Source organism: Ranitomeya imitator, chromosome 1, assembly GCF_032444005.1.
Source record: "Ranitomeya imitator isolate aRanImi1 chromosome 1, aRanImi1.pri, whole genome shotgun sequence".
NCBI classification, from domain to species: domain Eukaryota; kingdom Metazoa; phylum Chordata; class Amphibia; order Anura; family Dendrobatidae; genus Ranitomeya; species Ranitomeya imitator.
The window spans coordinates 1,124,941,885-1,124,967,672 of NC_091282.1; the positions used below are offsets into that span (position 1 = coordinate 1,124,941,885).

At 46.2% G+C, this 25,788-nt stretch overlaps 1 protein-coding gene across 4 annotated transcripts in view; it reads left to right on the forward strand.

The window, feature by feature from the left end:
* The window catches only part of NMU (neuromedin U), a 128,528-nt gene that overhangs the window by 51,754 nt on the left and 50,986 nt on the right, over positions 1-25,788 (forward strand). For all 4 annotated transcript variants that reach the window (XM_069744455.1, XM_069744456.1, XM_069744454.1 and 1 more), the window contains exon 2: positions 10,794-10,852. In XM_069744455.1, the coding sequence (XP_069600556.1) occupies positions 10,794-10,852 (59 nt within the window). The remainder of the gene's footprint in view (positions 1-10,793; positions 10,853-25,788) is intronic.

A 25,788-nucleotide genomic window follows, 5' to 3' on the forward strand; every position in this document is an offset into this window, starting at 1 on the left:
TGCGCCATCAGCAGCTTTGGGCTCTGTGTCATTAGTATACTTAACAGTGTCCATGCGCTTGCATCTATCCTCTGTACTCTTGTTAGCACGCTGTTTGCGCTTACGTGCGGCATCGGCGTCTTTTTGCTCTGCATTATTAGTATACTTTCTATCAGACCTAATCTTACGTGCGCCATCAGCAGCTTTGGGCTCTGTGTCATCCGTATCCTTACTATTAGAGCTCATGTTGGCTAAGCTAAACAGCTTTAAGCGTGGTGGTGGCAAACAACAGGTTAATAAGAGGCAGTGTCAGGTAGTAGGAAAATAGCCAGTTAATAATAGGCAATAGTTCTTTGCAGGAATGCAGATATTAATAAATAGGCAGTTTATATTGCAGAGAAATTGCTGGGCAATAATGGACAATGTCCTATAATAGTTGCCACTCTGCTTTCTACAGGATTTTAAAATGTGTTTCTGCCCATTTTGCCTAGTCACTTAGGATAGCATTTATGAGATGAGAAACTGACATTGTACAAAAGGGCATGACTCTCAATCTGCTTTTTGGTTCTTCCCAAAAGGTGTCAAATTTGATTGAGGGTAGCTGAGAGCCTGGAGAAAATAATGAGATTTTCAGGTCCCCAATAACGAATCAATGAATAATGATGATCACTTAAAAAAAAGTGTGCCCAGAGTTAAAATAATTTCTCTTTCTTCTGATATGATATATATGTCAGAGGAAGGAGAAAAGATGTCCCCAAGCCCCCCCACTTGATACCTCCACCATATCCCGATACCTTCTGTTATGTCACTTGGCCCTCTGCCTCCTCTTCCTGGAAAAAAATTTTGGGTGCATGCGCAGTCCGCCCGCCGAGATCTGCCAGCTGTCACCCGGCAACAGCAGTAATTTTTCCTATTGGTTTCTTTTAATCACTGTGATAGACCCTACCACAGTGATCAAAAGCCAATAATTAGTATGTATTTCCCCCAGGTCATCCCCTTAGATTATTATTTTTTTAAATGTTATAAATTTGATTTATTTCATTATTTACCATTAGATATAGGGTTAGGGTTGGCTTAGTGTTAGGACTGGGCTTATAGGGTTAGGGTTGGGCGTATAGGGTTAGGGTTGGGCTTAACATTAAGGTTGGGCTTGCTTATTGCTAGAGGTGGACTTATTGTTAGGGTTGGACTTGAGGGATAGGGTTGAATGTTAGGGTTAGAGCTTAGCATTAGCGTTAGGGTTGGGCTTATTGTTAGAGTTGAGTTTATTGTTAGGGTTGGACTTGAGGGTTAAAGTTGGGGGTTATGATTTAAGGTTAGGGTTTTTGGGTAAGGTTTTTTCAAAAGGTAAAAAAATGATGACAATATGATGACTAGTGTTGAAGGCAAGTGCGCACTACTTGAATTTGCATCTGGGTGCTCAACTATGCATTAGTATCGCGGGTGCTCGAGTGATATGCTTGAGTCTCCGCCACACATGTTTCACTGCTATAAGACAGCCAAAAAACATGAGGAGATTGCCTGCCATACACGGGCAATCCCAACATTTTTTTGGGGTGTCTAACAGCCGCAAAACATGTGGGTCGGGGATTCGAACATGTCGCTAGAGCACTCAAGATAATTGGTGCATATGTGGCACCCCAGGGTCCTGGTCATCACTGTAGCATTGCTTTCCTCACGGGGAGAGTGATGTTATGCCTGGAAACGATGAAGGATAACTCTTATCAGGTAATCACCATAAACACAACATGTTCACACTCCAGACCACAAGGGGGAGCTTTTGATCCTATTTACTAGGTGACTCCCCTATATATTGTGGTTTGGAGGGAAAGAGAGATTAGAGATTCTGTCAGAGGACAGAGGCGGAAGCAGTCAGACCTAGAGTGTTAAAGGACTGAGGGAGCCCTGTAGCCAGCGCCTCTGCAGCTCCTAAAGAAGGAAATAAAACAGAAGGACAGTACATCTTTCAGTGAGAGTGAAGGAGAGCAAGGCACAGGAGAGGATATATCAGTGGAGACCAGCTACTAGCAGGCTACCTCCCTCTGAAGCGCAGATAACCGGTAGCCGGACCACCGAGGTTGTAAGGGACTCTAAAGACTTACATCAGAGACTGGCAGGACACCTGAACTGCAAGTTACCTGTCCGCCACACATACCTGAGACACAGTAACACATAGAGCCCGGAGCGTGCTAGATTCCCTGTAAGAAGGCTCGAGTTACCTGTCATGCAGGTATTGTCCTATCCTATATGGGGGACAGAGAGAAGAACTGTGAGGACCTTATCTGAAGCCATAGGCAGTAAGGGACTACAACACCACCGCGCTAGAGGAAGGCTTTTAAATCCACCTGGTAAAGGGGACTCTGGATTTGCTTCCAAGCCGGCCGGACCCTGCCTGCCCTGTGATCTGGTACCCTGGACTGTGGCTGCCTGAAGTCTTCAGTAAACCAAGTAAAGAGACTGCAAATCTGTGTCCTCGTTTTTTACTGCGCCATTCACCATCTTCCATCTACACACCGGGAGCCCTGGGGACATACTTCACCAGTGGGAAGTTGTACCATCTAGCTGCCATAACATCACCCCAGTGGACCCCTCTAAGCAGCATGCGTTGGTCCCCACTGACCGAATACCACAGGTGGCGTCACAAAAATAAACAATTATTCAATTTCCCCTTTTACATGGGCGCTCAGGGCCACGGATCGGGTCGCCACCGTGACATCCCCTTCTGAACACCGGTCCCTACGGCCCTAGCGGGCGACTCATCTTAGCGTCACGAACAGGATGGACTGACCCAGCACATCGGGTCATGTGCGCCTAAGAGACTGTGTTGTGTTGAGAGACTGTTACTTGTAAATTGCCGCCAAAACTGCCACCATTATAGCGCCACGAGGAACGCTGGAAAAGACAAGTGCGCCATCGTGGGCGGGGACTAGTTGCACGGTGCAAAAATAATGGCCGCCCACTCCAAGGACTACTGTACCATGCGGACATGTCCATCAGCAACAGATATCCGCCTCCTGATCCTGAATGGCAGAAGGAAGAGAAAGAAAAAGTACCGCCCCCGAAGGAGAAAGCGTGGAAGAGACCCGGACGCAGAGAGCAACGTGAAGGATGCCATGGCAAGCAGCCCGGAACCAGAGCGTGGGGTGGAAGCGGAGGACTCCCCCAGCCACCTGGAAGGAAGCCGCGGTGAGCCAGCACCTGGCGTCCCCGAACTCCTGCAGACCGGAGTGGAAGATCCCATTGACCAGCTCCTGCTGATGCGTCCTGTCCAACATCCCCCGACGCCAGCGGAGGAGACCTATGCGAAAAGGACTGTCTACTGCTGGGTGAACCCTGGGACAGACCTTATGGGGTTCCCCGGGGTGGAGAAGAAGGAAGGGGAGACCCTAGAAATTTTAAGCTGGGATGAATACCAGCAACAACTTGCCCGCAAATGGGAGGCTAAGGAGGAAGAGTCCCAGGCCCAGCGCAGAGCCTTTAATGAGAGGGACTTATGTGTCAAGGCCCAGGCCCGCAAGGACCACCAGAAAAACTAGGCCCCACTGAAGCAGGACACAGTGGTAGCCTTCAAGCTAAAAGGAAGTTGGGGTTTTATCAAGGAGCCAGGTGGGCGACTCACATACCTGAGCACCCAATGCAAACTTGAGTAGCAAGCAGTTACGCTCATCTATATATATAATTGCCTAAGGGTTTTTCCGTCTGTCTGTCTTTCTGTCTGTCTGTCTTTCTGTCTGTCTGTCTGTCTGTCTGTCAAGGAAATCCCGCGTCTCCGATTGGTCGAGGCCGCCAGGCCTTGACCAATCAGCAACAGGCACAGTATCGACATAGAAATCCCGAGTCTCTGATTGGTCGAGGCCGCCAGCAACGGGCACAGCGACGATGATGTCATAAAGGACGTAGAAATCCCACGTTTCTGATTCAGTGACGGGCACAGTATCGACGTAGATGTCATAATGGTTGCTATGGCGATGATGATGTCATAAAGGTTGCCTCGACCAATCAGCGACGGGCACAGTCTGCCGCGAATTCTGGAATCATCATTGTCCATATACTACGGGGACAGTGATGACGGTGCACAGTATCGACATAGAAATCCCGCGTCTCTGATTGGTCGAGGCCGCCAGGCCTCGACCAATCAGCGACGGGCACAGCGACGATGATGTCATAAAGGACGTAGACATCTCGCGTCTCTAATTGGTCGAGGCCACCAGGCCTCGACTAATCAGCAACGTGCACAGCGACGATGATGTCATAATGGTTGCCATGGTGACGATGATGTCATAAAGGTTGCCTCGATCAATCAGCGACGGACACAGTCTGCCGCGAATTCTGGAATCATCATTGTCCATATACTACGGGGACATGCATATTCTAGAATACCCGATGCATTAGAATGGAGTAGCCACCGTAGAATATAATGGGGCTGATTTATCATGTGTGTAGCCCACCATAGAATATAATGGGGCTGATTTATCATGTGTGTAGCCCCCATAGAATATAATGGATCTGATTTATCATGTGTGTAGCCCCCATAGAATATAATGGGGCTGATTTATCATGTGTGTAGCCCCCCATAGAATATAATGGGCTGATTTATCATGTGTGTAGCCCCCATCTATATATATAATTGCCTAAGGGTTTTACCGTCTGTCTGTCTGTCTGTCAGTCTGTCCTGGAAATCCCGCGTTTCTGATTGGTCGAGGCCGCCAATCAGCGACGGGCACAGCAACGATGATGTCATAAAGGACGTAGACCTCCCGAGTCTCTGATTGGTCGAGGCCGCCAGGCATTATGATGTCATAATGGTTGCCATGGCGACGATGATGTCATAAAGGTTGCCTCGACCAATCAGCGACGGGCACAGTCTGCCGCGAATTCTGGAATCATCATTGTCCATATACTACGGGGACATGCATATTCTAGAATACCCGATGCATTAGAATCGGGCCACAATCTAGTCACTAATATTTAGACATATTCAGTATGACGACCAAATGTTGTTAAATTCTGTGTCAAATTTTGTGTAGTACCTTTGGATTCAAAATCCTCACTATACCTTAAAATCCTTGAGGGTGTAGTTTCCAAAACGGGATCACTTGTGGAGGTTTCCTCTGTTTAGTCACATTGGGGCTCTTCAAACGCAACATGGCGTCCGCTCTCAATTATAGCCATTTTTGCGTTCAAAAAGTCAAACGGTGCTCCTTCCCTTCCAAGACCTGTCGTGTGCACAAATAGTAGTCTTCCCCAATATATGGTGTATTGGTGTACTCAGGAGAAATTACCCAACAAATGTTGCCGTTCATTTTTCTCCTGTTACCCTTGTAAAAGTAAAAAAAGGGGCTGAATTAAAATTTTGGTGAATAAAAGTAAAATGTGCATTTTTTCCTTCCACATTCCATTAATTCCCGTGAAGCACCTGAAGGGTTAATAAAGATCTTGAATGTGGTTTTGAGGAGTGCAGTTTTTAGAATGGTGACACTTTGGGGCATTTCCTGTCATATAGGCCCTGTAGTGCAGCAGTAGCACACTGTGCAGTTATGAGGCATGCCAGTCCTCCGGGCACAGGACAGTCTACCTCCGGTTTGCCACCGGGCACAAAACAGTCCACCTCCGAGACCTATTACCGTGGGTGACTGCACCACTGTGTATGCTGTGGGTGCCAGGCTATTCAGCTGCCTTGGCTGTTTGGCCCCACTAGCCTTTGTTGCCTTACACGGGTGGAGCAATGCAGAGCCTCCTGCTCTGTACTCTTCCAAACACCAGACTGACCCTGACACACCTAAACCCTTTACTACAGGGTTTTTAACTAGCAACCCGTGGCCTTGGGCCACACGGAAAACCCGGCCGGGAATGAAATAGACTGCACCAATGCCATCTGCAGTCTGTTACAAAATATCAAAACCCAGAACAGGTTTTCCCTAAATCTACCTTGGACAACTAGCATGTCCAAGACCTATACTCACTTCAGTCTGCATTGCAATCACATCTACGTCTGTGACTGCAATGCCCTCTTATGGCCTCATTTCATTCTTGGGAAAACATACATCGACCCCTACATGTAACACCAGTCACTTCCTCACAGCCCCCAAAGTTACTTCAAATGTGATTTGGACCTTAAAAAAATGATATTATGCATTTTGTTGGAAAATGAGAATTTGCTGATAAGCGTTGAACCCTTCTAACAAAAAAAACGTATTAATTATTTTGTGTGGTATAACTATTTCATTTAAGGGAATAAAAATCTAAAGTTTGAAAATAGCTATAATTTTGTAAAATGTTCAATATTTTCACAATGATATGCAAATCATATTGACCATAACTTACCACTAACATGAAGTACAATATGTCACAAAAAAACTATCTTAGGATCAGTGGAATCCATTGAAGCATTCTAGAATTATTACCACATAAAGTGACACTGGTTAGATTTCAAAAATTTGGCCTGGTCAGTAGGTCAAAATTAGCTCCATAACCAAGGAGTTAAAAGTGACTGTCTATCAAAGTGTATATATGGAAAAAATTGTTTTTATTTTTTAATCCTTTTTTTACTAGTCAAATTTGACCAGTACCACCAATACAATGCCATTGGCAGGCGCTGGCATTTGGGACATGAACCTACAGAACTTAATATTTCTTGTTGTGTCTTTATTTTGGGATAGGGTGTTGAATTTTGTTAAAAAAATAAATAAGTTTATTTTCTTTTTAAAATAATATACAGTACAGGCCAAAAGTTTGGACACACCTTCTCATTTAAAGATTTTTCTGTATTTTCATGACTATGAAAATTGTAAATTCACACTGAAGGCATCAAAACTGTGAATGAACACATGTGGAATTATATACTTAACAAAAAAGTGTGAAACAACTGAAAATATGTCTTATTTTCTAGGTTCATCAAAGTAGCCACCTTTTGCTTTGATGACTGCTTTGCACACTCTTGGCATTCTCTTGATGAGCTTCAAGAGGTAGTCACCGGAAATGGTTGGGATCCTCCCTCAATAGGGTCCCCCAGATTTCCTGGCCAGGAGTGGTGTGGGGTTGGATGCTAGCATGGGTCTCAGGTAGTGCCCCCTCCCTACCTGAGAGCGGAGTACCACACCTCTGGCTGAGGTGCAGTACCTCCCCCCCCCCCGTTAAATACAGCTCGTCCACGGGCTGGAACAGAGTAAAACAAATGTTACAAAAATATGCAAACCATTTTTTTTCTGAAATGCATTTCAAACATGGAAAACAGTTAAACAGGTAACTATATCTTGTCTTTTTGGGAGGTATGTTGCACTTGAATGTTATATATAAATAACAAAGCATAAAACATAGCATTACTCTTAATAAACTTTTCTCAATCAAGTTCAGCAGGTTACAGTGAGATCCCGAGCGGGGTATTCTTCTCACTGTCCTTAGTGCAATATGGGGGTACCCATCTCAAATCCCCAATGTAGGGCCTGGGCGTGGCTACAGGACATAGCTGGTCAACTTGTTGGACCACTTTTCAGCCATGCCAGACGGTTTTTGTTCTTTGGTCTGCTGTAAAATGTACACAGCATGCTCTGGAGCCTTCCATCCACTGCTCGCCATGGTGCTCACCATGTAACTTGTCACCTCTTGCAGCACACTTTCCCGCGCATCCACATATGCTCCTTCTGCTCTCCACCCTTCGTGGGTAGATCTTCCTTATCCCACCAGCCATGCCAGGAATCGGATCTCTCTCGCTAATGGACAAGTTCATTTTGCATTGCAGGCTTTACAGTGGGCGGGTATGGCTTTTGCCCCATTCAGTAACCCAGCCCACGACAGGCGCACGAGACCCAGGTTTACTGGGTCGGTCCATCCTGTTCGTGATGCCAAAATGTAACACCTGCTAGGACCATGGGGTACTTGGGCTGGGTCCGTCGGTTCATCAGGGGGGATTGTCACGGCAGCAGTGACCCAGTCCGTGCCCTGGGCATCCAATAAAATTGAAATGAAGGGGGAAAATAAAGTTTATAGGGGATTTGTTTGTGATGCTACCCGTGGTGCTCGGCAATGGCCGATTCTGTGGTTCAGGTCCACTGGGGCAGGTGGTGATGCAGCAAAGATGTTACAGCTCTCCACGGGTAGAGCTAGGCCCAAGGCAGTTTAAGAGTTAAAGTCAATGATGGTGAATGTTGTAGTGCAGGACAGGTGGCGCAGTAAATAAATCTGAGGACACAGCCGGTGTAACCTACTTCCTGGTTGCTCAGCCTCACACCATCTTTCAGTCCTTGAGCTTTGATGCCCTGACTACCATCTGGCTGCTGCAGCACGGTCCTCTATCGCAATATCATAGGTGATACTTGCCTATTACTTGGAGAGCTTTCTCCTTATTTTTCTCTGGGACATATGCTTGGCCCTACTTTTTTCCACCTGCAATTATGTACATTGGAGGGCCATAGGACCTGTATGAGTTACAGTAGGTGTCGAGCCCTCACTATATTCACTACCGAGTGAATTAGCTGTTACATTTCAGGCACAGCTCTACTATTCATTGGTATTTCTCTGAGCACCATGCGGCTCATTTGCCGATAACTACCAGTATTATGTGAATATTATGGGTTATTGCTACATTTCATATGCATGTTCCACTACTATATGGGAGTTTTTTGTGACATATGGTAGTTTCGGGAGTATGTTCACTGAGGGAGTAATTTTTGTATGGTTTTAATTGCTTTTATTCATGTTACCAATAAAGCTTGTGTGTTTTTCATTGAAATTCTGGTGGTGTGCATACATTATAGTGGCTCCTTTTCCTGTGCTTTTTATTACTTTGTTCATTAGCCACTAAGTCTGCACCCCCACAATCTATTTATTACACTACTAGATGGTGGCCCGATTCTAACGCATCGGGTATTCTAGAATATGCATGTCCACGTAGTGTATTGCACAGCCCACGTAGTATATTGCCCAGCCACGTAGTATATTGCCCAGCCACGTAGTATATTGCCCAGCCACGTAGTATATGCCCAGCCACGTAGTATATTGCCCAGTCACATAGTATATTGCCCAGTCACGTAGTATATTGCCCAGCCACGTAGTATATTGCCCAACCACATAGTATATTGCCCAGCCACGTAGTATATTGCCCAGTGATGTAGTATATTGCCCAGTGATGTAGTATATTGCCCAGCAACATAGTATATTGCCCAACCACGTAGTATATTGCAGTCACGTAGTATATTGCCAAGTCACATAGTATATTGCCCAGCCACGTAGTATATTGCCCAGCCACGTAGTATATTGCCCAACCACGCAGTATATTGCCCAGTGACGTAGTATATTGCCCAGTTACATAGTATATTGCCTAGTGACGTAGTATATTGCGCAGCCACGTAGTATATTGCCCAGTGACGTAGTATATTGCCCAGTGACGTAGTATACAGCACAGAGCCACATAGTATATTGCCCAGTTACGTAGTATATTGCCCAGTGACGTAGTATAGAGCACAGAGCCACGTAGTATATTGGCCAGTTACATAGTATATTGCCCAGTTACGTAGTATATTGCCCAGTGACGTAGTATACAGCACAGAGCCACATAGTATATTGCACAGCGAAGTAGTATATTGCCCAGCTACGTAGTATATTGCCCAGCTAGGTTTTTCACAGTTTTAAAAAATAAAAAATAAACATATACTCACCTTTCCGAGGGCCCCTTGTAGTCCACGGCAGCTTCCGGTCCCAGGGTTGGTATGAGCGCAGGACCTGTGATGATGTCGCGGTCACATGACCGTGACGTCATGGCAGGTCTTTCTAGCGCAGGCGCGCAGGGCCTGTGATGACGTCGCGGTCACATGACCGTGACGTCAAGGCAGGTCCTTCTCGCGCAGGCACGCAGGGCCTGTGATGACATCGCCGTCACATGACCATGACGTCATGGCAGGTCCTTCTCCCATACCATCTTTGCCACCGGAACCTGCAACGAAAGGTGGCGGCCGGTGCGAGCGGCTCAGCGGACTGCAGAGGGTGAGTATAGCAGGTTTTTTCTTCTTTTTATTATTTTTAACATTACAGTTTTTACTATTGATGCCGTATAGGCAGCGTCAATAGTAAAAAGTTGGGGACACACAGGGTTAATGGCGGCGGTAATTCAGTGCATTACCTGTGGCATAACGCGGTCCGTTATTAACCCTGTGTTAGCGGTGACCGGAGGGGAGTATGCGGGCGACAGGCACTGACTGCGGGGAGTAAGGAGCGGCCATTTTCTTCCAGACTGTGCCCGTCGCTGATTGGTCACGGCAGCCTGCTCAGGGCCCCGACACTTGCCCGGGTGCTGACGCCAGCCCTGACTGTAATATCTGAGTCGTGACTTTTTGAGATGATTGGTCATTCGAAATTTGAGTTCTCCAGCTTTACCGACTTTGTGAGGTAAAAGTAGATTTTTTGTTTCTGGATTCCAGGGGTTTGTGATTTTTTTTTTTTTTGTAAATGACTTCACAGCCTCTGACACACAAGCTTTAGAATTTTTAAATTTTGACATGGTATTACACCACCCTCTTGGTTTACAATTGCAGTGATTAGGTGTTTTGCTGTAACTGCAGCACAGATCATAGGGTTCACATCCACACTGACTATGCAGGTTCAGCACCTCCCTATTTCAACTGAGTCTTTGGATTATTATTCACAGACTGACTTCTCCAGCTTGACTAGTGCAGTAGTACAACACAATCGAATTTCTGCCTTTTTCCATCCCTATGTTTAGCAAGCTGAGCGTTCTGACCTTTTACAAATGTTAAATATTCAATAATATGTACACTAATCATTTTAAATATTCCTTGCAATTTACTCATTTTGTTTTACAGGCGCCCCATTTTCATCCCCTGTGCTTAGAGCAGAAGAAGAGCTGCAGTTGTGGAATGGGGTAAGTTCATATCTAGTTTTATCTAAAAGCATAATTTCAGTTATGTTATTTTTTTCTACAGATTTACCCAGGATGCACTAATATAAAGCTTTTTTGTTTACCATTTGCGCATTTGCCATAATATTTAAGCATTTTTCTGCCTTACTTCTCCTATAGTAATGAATGAAAATCCTATAGTGAGGAAATTGCATTATTCTAAAGTAATTCCTGCAAAAGGTAAAAACTGAAAAGACTATAAGGGCCATAGATTCTCATCTGAGTAGAAAATAAGGAGATAAAAATGATTTATGCTCACCTGGGGGGGTGACAGTCACAACCCCTATATAAGTGTAACATATGTGGTAGTGGAGCCACTGTGCTTTGGATCAGGAAGTCCCCTGGAGGGGTATGATCAGATTAGGTGAACACCTGACTTTTCGATAGAGCCCCTGAAGGTGTGATTAGACTTGGATCCAGATAGATGCCAGGTGCTACTCCAGGACAGACATCGAATGCACGGCAGCTGACCCCCAAAGCAGTAGGAAGCTGGAACAGCCTGGAATGGGTGTGCATGGCAGGTACAGGCAGGTGCGGATAATATATAGGAAGGCACGGCAGGTGTACAGGAAGACCCAGCAGATGCTGGCAGGCATGGCTGATATACAAGGAGGTACGGCTCCTGTGCAGGAAGGCTAGGCTGGTGCAGGCAGGCACAGCTGGTATACAGGAAAGCACAGCAGATGTTGGCAAGCACGGCTGGTATACAGGAAGGCACGACTGGTATAAAGATAGGAACAGCAGGTGTAGGTGGGTACAGGAAATTACTGACAGGAACAGGCAAGTAGTGACAGGAACAGGCAGGTACAAGTTGGTACAGGATGGTACAGGCAGGTATAAAAGAAGAGGGGTCCTGACAATTAGCAAGCGTGCAGACAAACTGACAGAACACATTGCTCAGGCCCCTCCCAACAGGTGGAGGTACCTTAAATAATAAGTGTCTCACAGTCATTGGCTAGGGACAGTTTAGGATAGTGCACGATGACTCCTTAAGAGACTGGGAGCACACGGGTGCACCATCAGCACAGTGCTGGTGATATGCCAGACATGCGCAGATCCCAGGTGGCCACAGCAGGAAGAAGCATGGACCGAGGGCTGGGGAGGTGAGTCAGCACCCTTGCTTGAGGAGAGTTGGATGGGAATCATGCAGGAATGCAGATGCCACAGTACCCCTCCTTTAATCCCCCTCTTCTTCAGGCCCGAAAGAAATCTCCCCATAAGGAAAGGGGACTCTGTTGTGAATTCCGCTCTTGGGCTCCCTCCGGTGGTTCTAAGTGGCACTTTTGTGAGTTCTGCTCTTGGGATCCCTCCGGTGGTTTTAAGTGGAATGGCTGCTCCTTGGATTTAGCAGTCAGCAGCTGCTTCCACTGATTGTCTATTCTGCTCGGCTATTTAGCCTGGCTCTTTCCTTCAGCTTGTGCCACTTGTCAATGGTTCCTGGTTGGATTCACATCTCTTTTGGATTTCCCTGTTATCCTGACCAGTTCAGCAAAGTTAAGTCCTTGCTTGCTCTTTTCTGTCCACAGGTTGTGGACTTATCCGTTCTGTGCTTTCTATGTTTTGTCCAGCTTGTCAGTATAAATTAATTCAGTGAAGCTGGAAGCTCTGGGAAGCAGATTTACCCTCCACACCTTTAGTCAGGTGTGGAGATTTTTGTAAACTCTGTGTGGATTTTTTGTAGTGTTTTATACTGACTGCACAGTATTCCATCGTGTCCTATCTATCTAGCTAGACTGGCCTCCTGTGCTACATCCTGGTTTCATTCTGTGTATGTCTTTTCCCTCTCCACTCACAGTCATTACTTGTGGGGGGCTATCTATCCTTTGGGGATTTTCTCTGAGGCAAGATAGTTTTCCTGTTTCTATCTTTAGGGGTAGTTAGTTCTCAGGCTGTGACGAGGTGCCTAGGGAGTGTCAGGAGCATCCCACGGCTACTTCTAGTGTTGTGTTGAGCTTAGGGACTGTGGTCAGTACAGGTACCACTTCCTTCAGAGCTTGTCCCATGTTGCTCCTAAACCATCAGATCATAACAGTACAAGTGGCCAAAAATGATTTAAATGCATCTCAAAAGAAGGAAAAAAAAATTCTGAGACATTTTTTTTTCTGTGCTCTGTTTTGTCTTTTTTTTCCTCTTGATCTCTGGGTGGTTCAGGATTTATGCTCTGGCATGGATGTTCAGGGTTTGTTTTCTCATGTGGATCAACTTGCTGCAAGAGTACAGAGTATCCAAGATTATGTTGTCCAGACTCCGGCTTTGGAGCCTAGAATTCCTACTCCTGATTTGTTTTTTGGGGACAGATCCAAGTTTTTGAACTTTAAAAATAACTGCAAATTGTTTTTTGCTTTGAAACCCCGTTCTTCTGGTGATCCCATTCAGCAAGTTAAAATCATCATATCCTTGCTGCGTGGTGACCCTCAGGACTGGGCATTCTCCCTTGAATCAGGATCCGGCATTGCTGAATGTAGACGCATTTTTTCAAGCGCTCGGATTATTGTATGACGAACCTAATTCTGTGGATCATGCAGAAAAAACCCTGTTGGCCCTGTGTCAAGGTCAGGAAGCGGCAGAATTATACTGCCAGAAATTTAGGAAATGGTCTGTGCTCACTAAATGGAATGAGGATGCTCTGGCTGCTATTTTCAGAAAAGGTCTTTCTGAAGCCCTTAAAGATGTTATGGTGGGCTTCCCTACGCCTACTGGTTTGAGTGAATCTATGTCTCTAGCCATTCAGATTGATCGGCGTCTGCGCGAGCGCAAAGCTATGCACCATATGGCAGTGTCCTCTGAGCAGAGTCCTGAGCCTATGCAATGTGATAGGATTTTGACTAGAACAGAACGGCAGGAATTCAGACGTCAGAATAGGCTGTGTTTTTACTGTGGTGATTCTGCTCATGTTATTTCTGATTGCCCTAAACGTACTAGGAGGGTCGCTAGGTCTGTTACCATCAGTACTGTACAGCCTAAATTTCTTTTATCTGTGACCCTGATTTGCTCATTGTCGTCCTTTTCTGTCATGGCATTTGTGGATTCAGGCGCTGCCCTGAACTTAATGGACTTAAAATTCGCCAGGCGCTGTGGTTTTTCCTTGCAGCCTTTGCAGAGCCCTATTCCTTTGAGGGGCATTGATGCTACACCATTGGCCAAGGATAAACCTCAGTACTGGACGCAGATGACCATGTACATGGCTCCAGCACATCAGGAAAATTGCCGTTTTCTGGTGTTGCATAACCTGCATGATGTTGTTGTACTGGGTTTTCCATGGCTACAGGAACATAATCCGGTGCTGGATTGGAAAACTATGTCTGTGACTAGTTGGGGTTGTCAAGGGGTACATAGTGACGTTCCTTTGATGTCAATTTCCTCTTCCCCTTCTTCTGAGGTCCCTGAGTTTTTGTCGGATTTCCAGGATGTATTTGATGAGCCCAAGTCCAGTTCCCTTCCTCCACATAGGGACTGTGATTGTGCTATTAACTTGATTCCAGGTTGTAAGTTCCCTAAGGGCCGACTTTTCAATCTGTCTGTGCCAGAGCATGCCGCCATGCGGAGCTATGTTAAGGAATCTTTGGAGAAGGGGCATATTCGGCCGTCTTCGTCACCATTGGGAGCGGGTTTATTTTTTGTTGCTAAGAAGGATGGCTCCTTGAGACCCTGTGTAGATTATCGTCTTCTTAATAAGATCACGGTCAAATTCCAATACCCCTTGCCTTTGCTTTCTGATTTGTTGGCTCAGATTAAGGGGGCTAGTTGGTTTACTAAGATTGACCTCCGAGGGGCATATAATCTTGTTCGTATTAAACAGGGTGACGAATGGAAAACTGCATTTAATACGCCCGAAGGCCATTTTGAATACCTTGTGATGCCATTCGGGCTCTCTAATGCTCCATCTGTGTTCCAATCCTTCATGCATGATATTTTCCGCAATTATCTTGATAAATTCATGGCTGTATATTTGGATGATATTTTGATTTTTTTCCAATGATTGGGAGTCTCATGTGAAGCAGGTCAGGATGGTATTCCAGATCCTTCGTGATAATGCTTTATTTGTGAAGGGGTCTAAGTGCCTATTCGGAGTTCAGAAGGTCTCTTTTTTGGGTTTTATTTTTTCTCCCTCGTCTATGGAAATGGATCCTGTTAAGGTCCAAGCTATTCATGACTGGATTCAACCCACATCTGTGAAGAGTAGTGTTGAGCATTCCGATACCGCAAGTATCGGGTATCGGCCGATACTTGCGGTATCGGAATTCCGATACCGAGATCCGATATTTTTGTGATATCGGGTATCGGTATCGGAAGTGTAAAATAAAGAATTAAAATAAAAAATATTGTTATATTCACCTCTCCGGCGGCCCCTGGACATCAGCGGGAGGATCCGGCGTCCGGCACGGCTTCTTTCTTCAAAATGCGCGCCTTCAGGACCTGTGGAATGACGTCCCGGCTTCTGATTGGTCGCGTGCCGCCCATGTGACCGCCACGCGACCAATCAGAAGCCGCGACGTCATTCCTCAGCTAAAGTCCTAGAATGAGCGCCTTCTAGGACCTGAGGAATGACGTCGCGGCTTCTGATTGGTCGCGTGGCGGTCACATGGGCGGCACGCGACCAATCAGAAGCCGGGACGTCATTCCACAGGTCCTGAAGGCGCGCATTTTGAAGAAAGAAGCCGTGCCGGACGCCGGATCCTCCCGCTGATGTCCAGGGGCCGCCGGAGAGGTGAATATAACAATATTTTTTATTTTAATTCTTTATTTTACACTTTAATATGGATCCCAGGGCCTGAAGGAGAGTTTCCTCTCCTTCAGACCCTGGGATCCATGAGGATACATTCCGATACTTGATGTCCCATTGACTTGTATTGGTATCGGATATCGGTATCGGCGATATCCGATATTTTTCGGGTATCGGCCGATACTATCCGATACCGATACTTTCAAGTATCGGACGGTATCGCTCAACACTAGTGAAGAGCCTTCAAAAATTTTTGGGCTTTGCTAATTTCTATCGCCGTTTCATTGCCAACTTTTCCAGTGTGGTTAAGCCCCTTACTGATTTGACGAAGAAAGGCACTGATGTAACGAATTGGTCCTCTGCGGCTGTTGAGGCCTTTCGGGAGCTTAAACGCCGATTTACTTCTGCCCCTGTGTTACGTCAGCCGGATGTTTCTCTTCCTTTTCAGGTTGAGGTTGACGCTTCTGAGATTGGGGCAGGGGCCGTTTTGTCTCAGAGGGATTCTGATGGTTCTTTGATGAAACCGTGTGCTTTTTTTTCCAGAAAGTTTTCGCCTGCGGAACGCAATTATGATGTCGGCAATCGGGAGTTGTTGGCTATGAAGTGGGCGTTTGAGGAGTGGCGACATTGGCTTGAGGGAGCTAAGCACCGCATTGTGGTCTTGACTGATCATAAGAATCTGATTTACCTCGAGTCGGCCAAGTGGCTGAATCCTAGACAGGCTCGATGGTCCCTGTTTTTCTCCCGTTTTGATTTTGTGATCTCGTATCTTCCGGGATCTAAGAATATTACGGCTGATGCCCTCTCTAGGAGTTTTTCGCCTGATTCTCCCGGAGTCCTTGAGCCGGTTGGCATTCTTAAGGAAGGGGTGATTCTTTCTGCCATCTCCCCTGATTTGCGGCGGGTGCTTCAGGAATTTCAGGCTGATAGGCCTGACCGCTGTCCAGTGGGGAAGCTGTTTGTTCCTGATGGATGGACAAGTAAGGTGATTTCTGAGGTTCATTGTTCAGTATTGGCTGGTCATCCTGGGATTTTTGGTACCAGAGATTTGGTTGCTAGGTCCTTTTGGTGGCCTTCCTTGTCGCGTGATGTGCGTGCTTTTGTGCAGTCCTGTGGGACTTGTGCCCGGGCCAAGCCTTGCTGTTCCCGCGCTAGTGGGTTGCTTTTGCCTTTGCCGGTCCCTGAGAGGCCCTGGACGCATATTTCCATGGATTTTATTTCGGATCTTCCTGTTTCCCAGAAGATGTCTGTTATCTGGGTTGTTTGTGACCGGTTCTCTAAAATGGTCCATCTGGTACCTTTGCCTAAGTTGCCTTCCTCCTCAGATTTGGTTCCATTGTTTTTTCAGCATGTGGTTCGTTTGCATGGCATTCCGGAGAATATTGTGTCTGACAGAGGTTCTCAGTTTGTCTCTAGGTTTTGGCAGGCCTTTTGTGCTAGGATGGGCATTGATTTGTCTTTCTCTTCGGCGTTTCATCCTCAGACTAATGGCCAAACTGAGCGAGCTAATCAGACCTTGGAGACCTATTTGAGATGCTTTGTGTCTGCTGATCAGGATGATTGGGTGGCTTTCTTGCCGTTGGCCGAGTTTGCCCTTAATAATCGGGCTAGTTCGGCTACTTTGGTTTCACCTTTCTTTTGTAATTTTGGTTTTCATCCTCGTTTTTCTTCGGGGCAGGTTGAGCCTTCTGATTGTCCTGGTGTGGATTCTGTGGTGGACAGGTTGCAGCAGATTTGGACTCATGTGGTAGACAATTTGACGTTGTCTCAGGAAAAGGCTCAGTGTTTTGCTAACCGCCGTCGGTGTGTTGGTCCTCGGCTTCGTGTGGGGGATGTAGTTTGGTTGTCTTCTCGTCATGTTCCTATGAAGGTTTCTTCCCCTAAGTTTAAGCCTCGGTTTATTGGTCCTTATAAGATTTCTGAGATTATCAATCCTGTGTCTTTTCGTTTGGCCCTTCCAGCCTCTTTTGCCATTCATAATGTTTTCCATAGATCTTTGTTACGGAGATATGTGGTGCCCGTTGTTCCCTCGGTTGATCCTCCTGCCCCGGTGTTGTTTGAGGGAGAGTTGGAATATGAGGTTGAGAAGATTTTGGATTCTCGTTTTTCGAGGTGGAGGCTTCAGTATCTTGTCAAGTGGAAGGGTTATGTCCAGGAGGATAATTCTTGGGTTATTGCCTCCGATGTCCATGCCACCGATTTGGTTCATGCTTTTCACTTGGCTCGTCCTGATCGGCCTGGGGGCTCTGGTGAGGGTTCAGTGACCCCTCCTCAAGGGGGGGGTACTGTTGTGAATTCCGCTCTTGGGCTCCCTCCGGTGGTTCTAAGTGGCACTTTTGTGAGTTCTGCTCTTGGGCTCCCTCCGGTGGTTTTAAGTGGAATGGCTGCTTGTTATGATGCGGTGGTTTAGGAGCAACATGGAACGAGCTCTGAAGGAAGTGGTAACTGTACTGACCGCAGTCCCCAAGCTCAACACAACACTAGAAGTAGCCGTGGGGTGCTCCTAACTCTCCCTAGGCACCTCGTCACCACCTAAGAGCTAACTACCCCTAAAGATAGAAGCAGGAAAACTATCTTGCCTCAGAGAAAATTCCCAAAGGATAGATTAGCCCCCACAAATAATGACTGTGAGTGGAGAGGGAAAAGACATACACAGAATGAAACCAGGATGAGCACAGGAGGCCAGTCTAACTTGATAGATAGGACAGGATGGAATACTGTGCGGTCAGTATAAAACACTACAAAAATCCACGCAGAGTTTACTAAAAATCTCCACACCTGACTAAAGGTGTGGAGGGTAAATCTGCTTCCCAGAGCTTCCAGCAAGACAGAATTAATTCATACTGATAACGCTGGACAAACATAGAAGCACAGAACGGATAGGTCCACAAACTGTGAACAGAAAAGAGCAAGCAAAAACTTAGCTTTGCTGAACTGGTCAGGATAAGAGGGAACTCCAAAGAGATGTGAATCCAACCAGGAACCATTTACAAGTGGCACTGGCAGAAGGACAGAGCCAGGCATAAATAGTTGAACAGAAAAGATGATCAGTGAAAACAGCTGAAGACAGCTAACGCCAAGGAGCAGCCATACCACTAGAAACCACAAGAGGGAGCCCAAAAGCAGAACTCACAAAAGTGCCACTTACAACCACCGGAGGGAGCCCAAGAGCGGAATTCACAACAGTACCCCCCCTTGAGGAGGGGTCACCGAACCCTCACCAGAGCCCCCAGGCCGATCAGGATGAGCCAAGTGAAAAGCACGAACCAAATTGGTGGCATGGACATCGGAGGCAACAACCCAAGAATTATCCTCCTGACCATAACCCTTCCACTTGACAAGATACTGAAGCCTTCGCCTCGAAAAACGAGAATCCAAAATCTTCTCAACCTCATATTCCAACTCTCCCTCAACCAACACCGGGGCAGGAGGGTCAACCGAGGGAGCAACGGGGACCACATATCTCCGCAACAAAGATCTATGGAAAACATTATGAATGGCAAAAGAGGCTGGAAGAGCCAAACGAAAAGACACCGGATTAATAATTTCAGAAATTTTATAAGGACCAATAAACCGAGGCTTAAACTTAGGGGACGAAACCTTCATAGGAACATGACGAGAAGACAACCAAACCAAATCCCCCACACGAAGCCGGGGACGAACACACCGACGGCGGTTAGCAAAACGTTGAGCCCTTTCCTGAGACAACGTCAAATTGTCCACCACATGAGTCCAAATCTGCTGCAGCCTGTCCACCACAGAGTCAACACCAGGACAATCAGAAGGCTCAACCTGCCCAGAAGAAAAGCGAGGATGAAAACCAAAATTACAAAAGAAAGGTGAAACCAAAGTAGCTGAACTAGCCCGATTATTAAGGGCAAACTCAGCCAACGGCAAGAAAGACACCCAATCATCCTGATCAGCAGACACAAAGCATCTCAAATAGGTCTCCAAGGTCTGATTAGTTCGCTCAGTTTGGCCATTAGTCTGAGGATGAAACGCCGAAGAAAAAGACAAATCAATGCCCATCCTAGCACAAAAGGTGTTGTGAGTTCTGTTTTTGGGCTCCCTCTGGTGGTTACTGATGGTACTGGGTGATTTGTGTTCTGCTGTCTCTGGTGTCCACCTGTTCTATTAGGATTTGGGAGTTTCCTATTTAACCGGGCTTTCTTGTCATTTCCCCGCCGGCTATCAAGGTTATCAGAGTGTTTTGTTACCTCAGCTTCTGGCTTCAGTAATCTTCAGGACAAGCTAAGTTTTTGATTTTCTTGTTCCACGTTTTGCTTTATTTTTGTCTTGTCCAGCTTGCATATAATTGTTTCTTTGCTGCTGGTTGCTCTAGTGGGCTGTAATTGCTCCTCATGTTCCATGAGTTGGAACATGAGTTCAAGTAATTGCAGGATGGTTTTTTGAAGGGTTTTTTGCTGACCGCGCAGTTTACTTTTGTATCCTCTGCTATCTAGTTTTAGCGGGCCTCATTTTGCTGAATCTGTTTTCATACTGTGTATGTGCCTTCCTCTCATTTCACCGTCATTATATGTGGGGGGCTGCTATTTCTGTGGGGGATTTCTCTGGAGGCAAGAGAGGTCTGTGTTTCTTCTAATAGGGGGAAGTTAGATCTTCGGCTGGTGCGAGACGTCTAGGATCAACGTAGGTACGTTCCCCGGCTATTGTTATTTGTGTGTTCAGGTTTAGGGTCGCGGTCAGCTCAGGTTCCATCACCCTAGAGCTCGTTGGTGCTTGTCCTTTTGTGATTCCCTGCCATTGGAATCATGACAAAAAGGCCCGCCAAAATCTAGAGACAAACTGAGAACCTCTGTCAGACACAATATTCTCCGGTATGCCATGCAAACGAACCACATGCTGAAAAAACAATGGAACCAGATCTGAGGAGGAAGGCAACTTAGGCAAAGGTACCAGATGGACCATTTTAGAGAACTGGTCACAAACAACCCAGATAACAGACATCTTCTGGGGAACAGGAAGATCCGAAATAAAATCCATGGAAATATGTGTCCAGGGCCTCTCAGGGACCGGCAAAGGCAAAAGCAACCCACTAGCGCGGGAACAGCAAGGCTTGGCCCGGGCGCAAGTCCCACAGGACTGCACAAAAGCACGCACATCGCGCGACAAGGAAGGCCACCAAAAGGACCTAGCAACCAAATCTCTGGTACCAAAAATCCCAGGTTGACCAGCCAACACTGAACAATGAATCTCAGAAATCACCCTACTCGTCCATCCATCAGGAACAAACAGCTTCCCCACAGGACAGCGGTCAGGCCTATCAGCCTGAAATTCCTGAAGCACCCGCCGCAAATCAGGGGAGATGGCAGAAAGAATCACCCCTTCCTTAAGAATGCCAACCGGCTCAAGGACTCCAGGAGAATCAGGCGAAAAACTCCTAGAGAGGGCATCTGCCTTAACATTCTTAGATCCCGGAAGATATGAGACCACAAAATCAAAATGGGAGAAAAACAGAGACCATCGAGCCTGTCTAGGATTCAACCGCTTGGCCGACTCGAGGTAAACCAGATTCTTATGATCAGTCAAGACCACAACGCGGTGCTTAGCTCCCTCAAGCCAATGTCGCCACTCCTCAAACGCCCACTTCATAGCCAACAACTCCCGATTGCCGACATCATAATTACGTTCCGCAGGCGAAAAATTTCTGGAGAAAAAGGCACACGGTTTCATCAAAGAACCATCAGACTCCCTCTGAGACAAAACGGCCCCTGCCCCAATCTTAGAAGCGTCGACCTCAACCTGAAAAAGAAGAGAAACATCCGGCTGACGCAACACAGGGGCAGAAGTAAATCGGCGTTTAAGCTCCTGAAAGGCCTCAACAGCCGCAGAGGACCAATTCGTCACATCAGCGCCTTTCTTCGTCAAATCAGTAAGGGGCTTAACCACACTGGAAAAGTTGGCAATGAAACAGCGATAGAAATTAGCAAAGCCCAAAAATTTTTGAAGACCCTTCACAGATGTGGGTTGAATCCAGTCATGAATAGCTTGAACCTTAACAGGATTCATTTCTATAGACGAGGGAGAAAAAATAAAACCCAAAAAAGAGACCTTCTGAACTCCGAATAGGCACTTAGACCCCTTCACAAACAAAGCATTATCACGAAGGATCTGGAACACCATCCTGACCTGCTTCACATGAGACTCCCAATCATCGGAAAAAATCAAAATATCATCCAAATATACGACCATGAATTTATCAAGATAATTGCGGAAAATATCATGCATGAAAGACTGGAACACAAAAGTGCCACTTACAACCACCAGAGGGAGCCCAAGAGCGGAATTCACAACAGCTGCTCCTTGGATTTAGCAGTCAGCAGCTGCTTCCACTGATTGTCTATTCTGCTCGGCTATTTAGCCTGGCTCTTTCCTTCAGCTTGTGCCACTTGTCAATGGTTCCTGGTTGGATTCACATCTCTTTTGGATTTCCCTGTTATCCTGACCAGTTCAGCAAAGTTAAGTCCTTGCTTGCTCTTTTCTGTCCACAGGTTGTGGACTTATCCGTTCTGTGCTTTCTATGTTTTGTCCAGCTTGTCAGTATGAATTAATTCAGTGAAGCTGGAAGCTCTGGGAAGCAGATTTACCCTCCACACCTTTAGTCAGGTGTGGAGATTTTTGTAAACTCTGTGTGGATTTTTTGTAGTGTTTTATACTGACCGCACAGTATTCCATCCTGTCCTATCTATCTAGCTAGACTGGCCTCCTGTGCTACATCCTGGTTTCATTCTGTGTATGTCTTTTCCCTCTCCACTCACAGTCATTACTTGTGGGGGGCTATCTATCCTTTGGGGATTTTCTCTGAGGCAAGATAGTTTTCCTGTTTCTATCTTTAGGGTTAGTTAGTTCTCAGGCTGTGACGAGGTGCCTAGGGAGTGTCAGGAGCATCCCACGGCTACTTCTAGTGTTGTGTTGAGCTTAGGGACTGCGGTCAGTACAGGTACCACTTCCTTCAGAGCTCGTCCCATGTTGCTCCTAAACCACCAGATCATAACAGGACTCCCACGACCTCTCCTCAGGACTGAACCCCTTACAATCCACAAAAAAAATGTTTTTTCTCCTACTCTTTTTTGTGGCCAGAATATTCTCTACCTCGAAAACATCTTCAGAGCTGGCTGGAACTGGAGTGGTACCCAGGTCCTTGAAGAAGGCGCTAAATATGACAGACTTCAGGAGAGATATGTGGAATGAATTGAGGATCCGTAAAGAGTCCAGGAGCTTGAGCTTTAAGAGACAGCATTTATCTGTTTGAGAAAGGACTGATAAAGTGAGGACCCAACTTGTACGAAGGTAGCTTGAGATGGACAAACTTCGAAGAAAGCCAAACCTTATCCCAAGGATGAAACAGAGGTGAGTCTAGACGCCTCTTGTCTGCGTGTCTCTTCATCCGTTCCAAAGACTTCACTAATGTGGCCTTGGTGTCCTGCAAAATTTTAGAGAAGCCCCTGGGGAGAGTTTCGGCAGCACGAATAGCTGTGGTAGTAATTACAGAGAACGGAACATAGGGGTGTTGACCATACACAATAAAAAGAAGAGATTTACATGGTTGTTATATGAGAATTCAGTCCAAGGCAGGAGTCCGGCCCAAACACTGAACATTAACGAAATGCCGCAGAAAGTTGGTTATGATCTGGTTGACCTTTTGGCCTGGCCATTACCTGGCCATTGGATTGGGGATGATAGGCTGAAGAGAAATCCAGGGTTACATTTAGTAGCTTACAGGTGACCATGCAGAACCAAGATGTGAACTGGATGCCTCTGTCTTAAACTATATGGAGAGGTAACCCGTGAAGGCGGAAGATGTACTGAATGAACTTCTAAGCAAACACCGGACAGAAGAGAGACCAGAAAAAGAAGTAAAGTGGGCCATCTTTGAGAAGCGATCCACAACTTCCCAAATGACTATACTTTCAGCCGAGACTGGAAGATCGGTAATGAAGTCCATCGCAATGTGCTGCCAGAGAGCTGAGGAAACAGGCAAAGGAAGTAACCGACCGGACAGAATCTGTTTCAGCACCTTATTCTGGGCACAGAATGGACAGGCCGAGACTAAATCTGCAATATCTTTCCCCAGGGATGGCCACCCATAAAGCCAAGAAATGAGAAGAGCCGTTTTCTTCTCTCCAGCATGACCAGACAATTTAGATGAGTGACCACGCTGAAGAACACCTCCTGTCTGGTTCAGCGATGACTCAGTGATGTGTTCATCCGCCCTGACGTTCTTGTCCGCCAGCTGTAAATGGAGAACACAATCAAAGCAAGCAAAGAATACAGATCATCTGGCTTGATGAAGATTTAGTCGCTGTGCAGACTGCAGATAGACTAAGTTATTTTGGCCAGTATAGATAATTACTGGATGAATCACTCCTTCAAGTAGAATGCGCAACTCCTCAAAAGCCAATTTACTCGTCATCAGTTCTCATTCGCCAATTGTGTAGTTGTATTCCAGAGCCAAGAAGGCTTTGGAAACGAAACCGGAGGTCACCATATGTCTGGCAGGAGACTTCTGAGTAAAAACCGCACTGTCTCCAGTGGAAAAAGTATCCACCTCCAAAAATAATTGCTTGTTTCTGTAAGGTCTGTGCAGAAATAGAGCTTAAGAAAAGGTGTGTTTTAGGGAGGAAAAGGCGCTTTCAGCCTCCAGAGTCCTTACCCTAGGTTTGCTCCCTTATGGGTCAGGGCAAAAATTGGGACGATCTGATTGGAGAAATGTGGAAAGAGCTGGCGGTAGTAATTAGTGAATCCCAGATACCGCTTGATTGCTTTCAGGTCATCAGGACGGGGACACTTTAGGATGGCGGACACTTTCTTGTCCTTAGTCTGGCCTCAGAGATGATGTACCTTAAGAAGGGAAGAGAGGTTTGCTCGAAGATGCACTTGTCATGCTTGGTGTACAAACAGTTCTTAATCAACCTGGACCTGGTGGGCATCCCTCCTGTGTATGAGTAGATCAGGGGAGAACACCAATATGTCGTCCAGGTAAACCACTATGCAAAAGTAAAGCAAGTCCAGGAAGATATCATTAACTACTTCTTGGAAGACTGCTGGGGCCATTGCAGAGCCCAAATGGCATTACGCGATACTCATAATGGCCATCCTGGGTTTTAAAAGCAATCTTCCATTCATCCTTCTGGCGTACTTGGATTAGGTTACATGTCCCCAACAACTCAAATTTAGTAAATACTCTAAAACCTCTGAAATTATCAAATAACTCTGAGATGAGGCGCAGAGAGTACTTATTCTTGATCGCTATCTGGTTGTGACCCCTATAGTCAATACAAGGACGGATGACTTCCAGATAAATCCCCTGGCTATGTTCTCCTTGAAATATTCGGACATGGCTCGGAATTCTGCCTAAGGCTAGGTTCACATTATCGTTTCTGCGTGCAGCGTATCATCTGCATGCACAAATGCATGCCAAGACGCATGCAAAAGTATGCTTACGCCTGCGCATCATCTTGCGCAAGATGCAAAAAAACTGCTGTGTGTGCATGCTTTTAAAAGCATTTTGGCATGCGTTTGCATTTTTATGTGCATGGTGGAGGTGGTGACATCATGTTCTGGACATGCGCAGTCTAAAGTACACATGCGTATCAAACACATACGTACGCATGTCCTTGCGTAGCAATGCATTCCCATAGACAGTAATGCTTCTTTTTACACAATCATCCACAATTGTCCACATGCAGACGATTGTACAATATTTGATGCCTCAAAAAATGCAACATGTTGCATTTGCCGAACACCGCTGCATACCGCGAAGCGACACATCCGCATGCAAACGAAAGCAAAAACATGTCCCTACGTGTATACCATGTTAAAGATATGTACGCATGACGTATGCGGATGTATGCGGATCATACGCTGCGCACAGAAACACTAATGTGAACCCGGCCTAAGACAGAGGGTAGATACGCACTCAAGAGGGAGAAGAGCCAGGAAGAAGGTCTATAGGGCAGTCATACAATGGTGGTGGTAGTGTCTCCACCTCCTTCTTATCAAAGACATCCCGGTAGGTCCAATAAGCGGGAGGCAAGCTAGGTAAATTTGATGGAGTAGCGGGAGGTTGAGTAGCACGAATGGGAACATGACAATTCTCATGACAGGTCTGACCCTAACAAAGTACTTCTCCTGATCTCCAATCCAAGACAGGCTC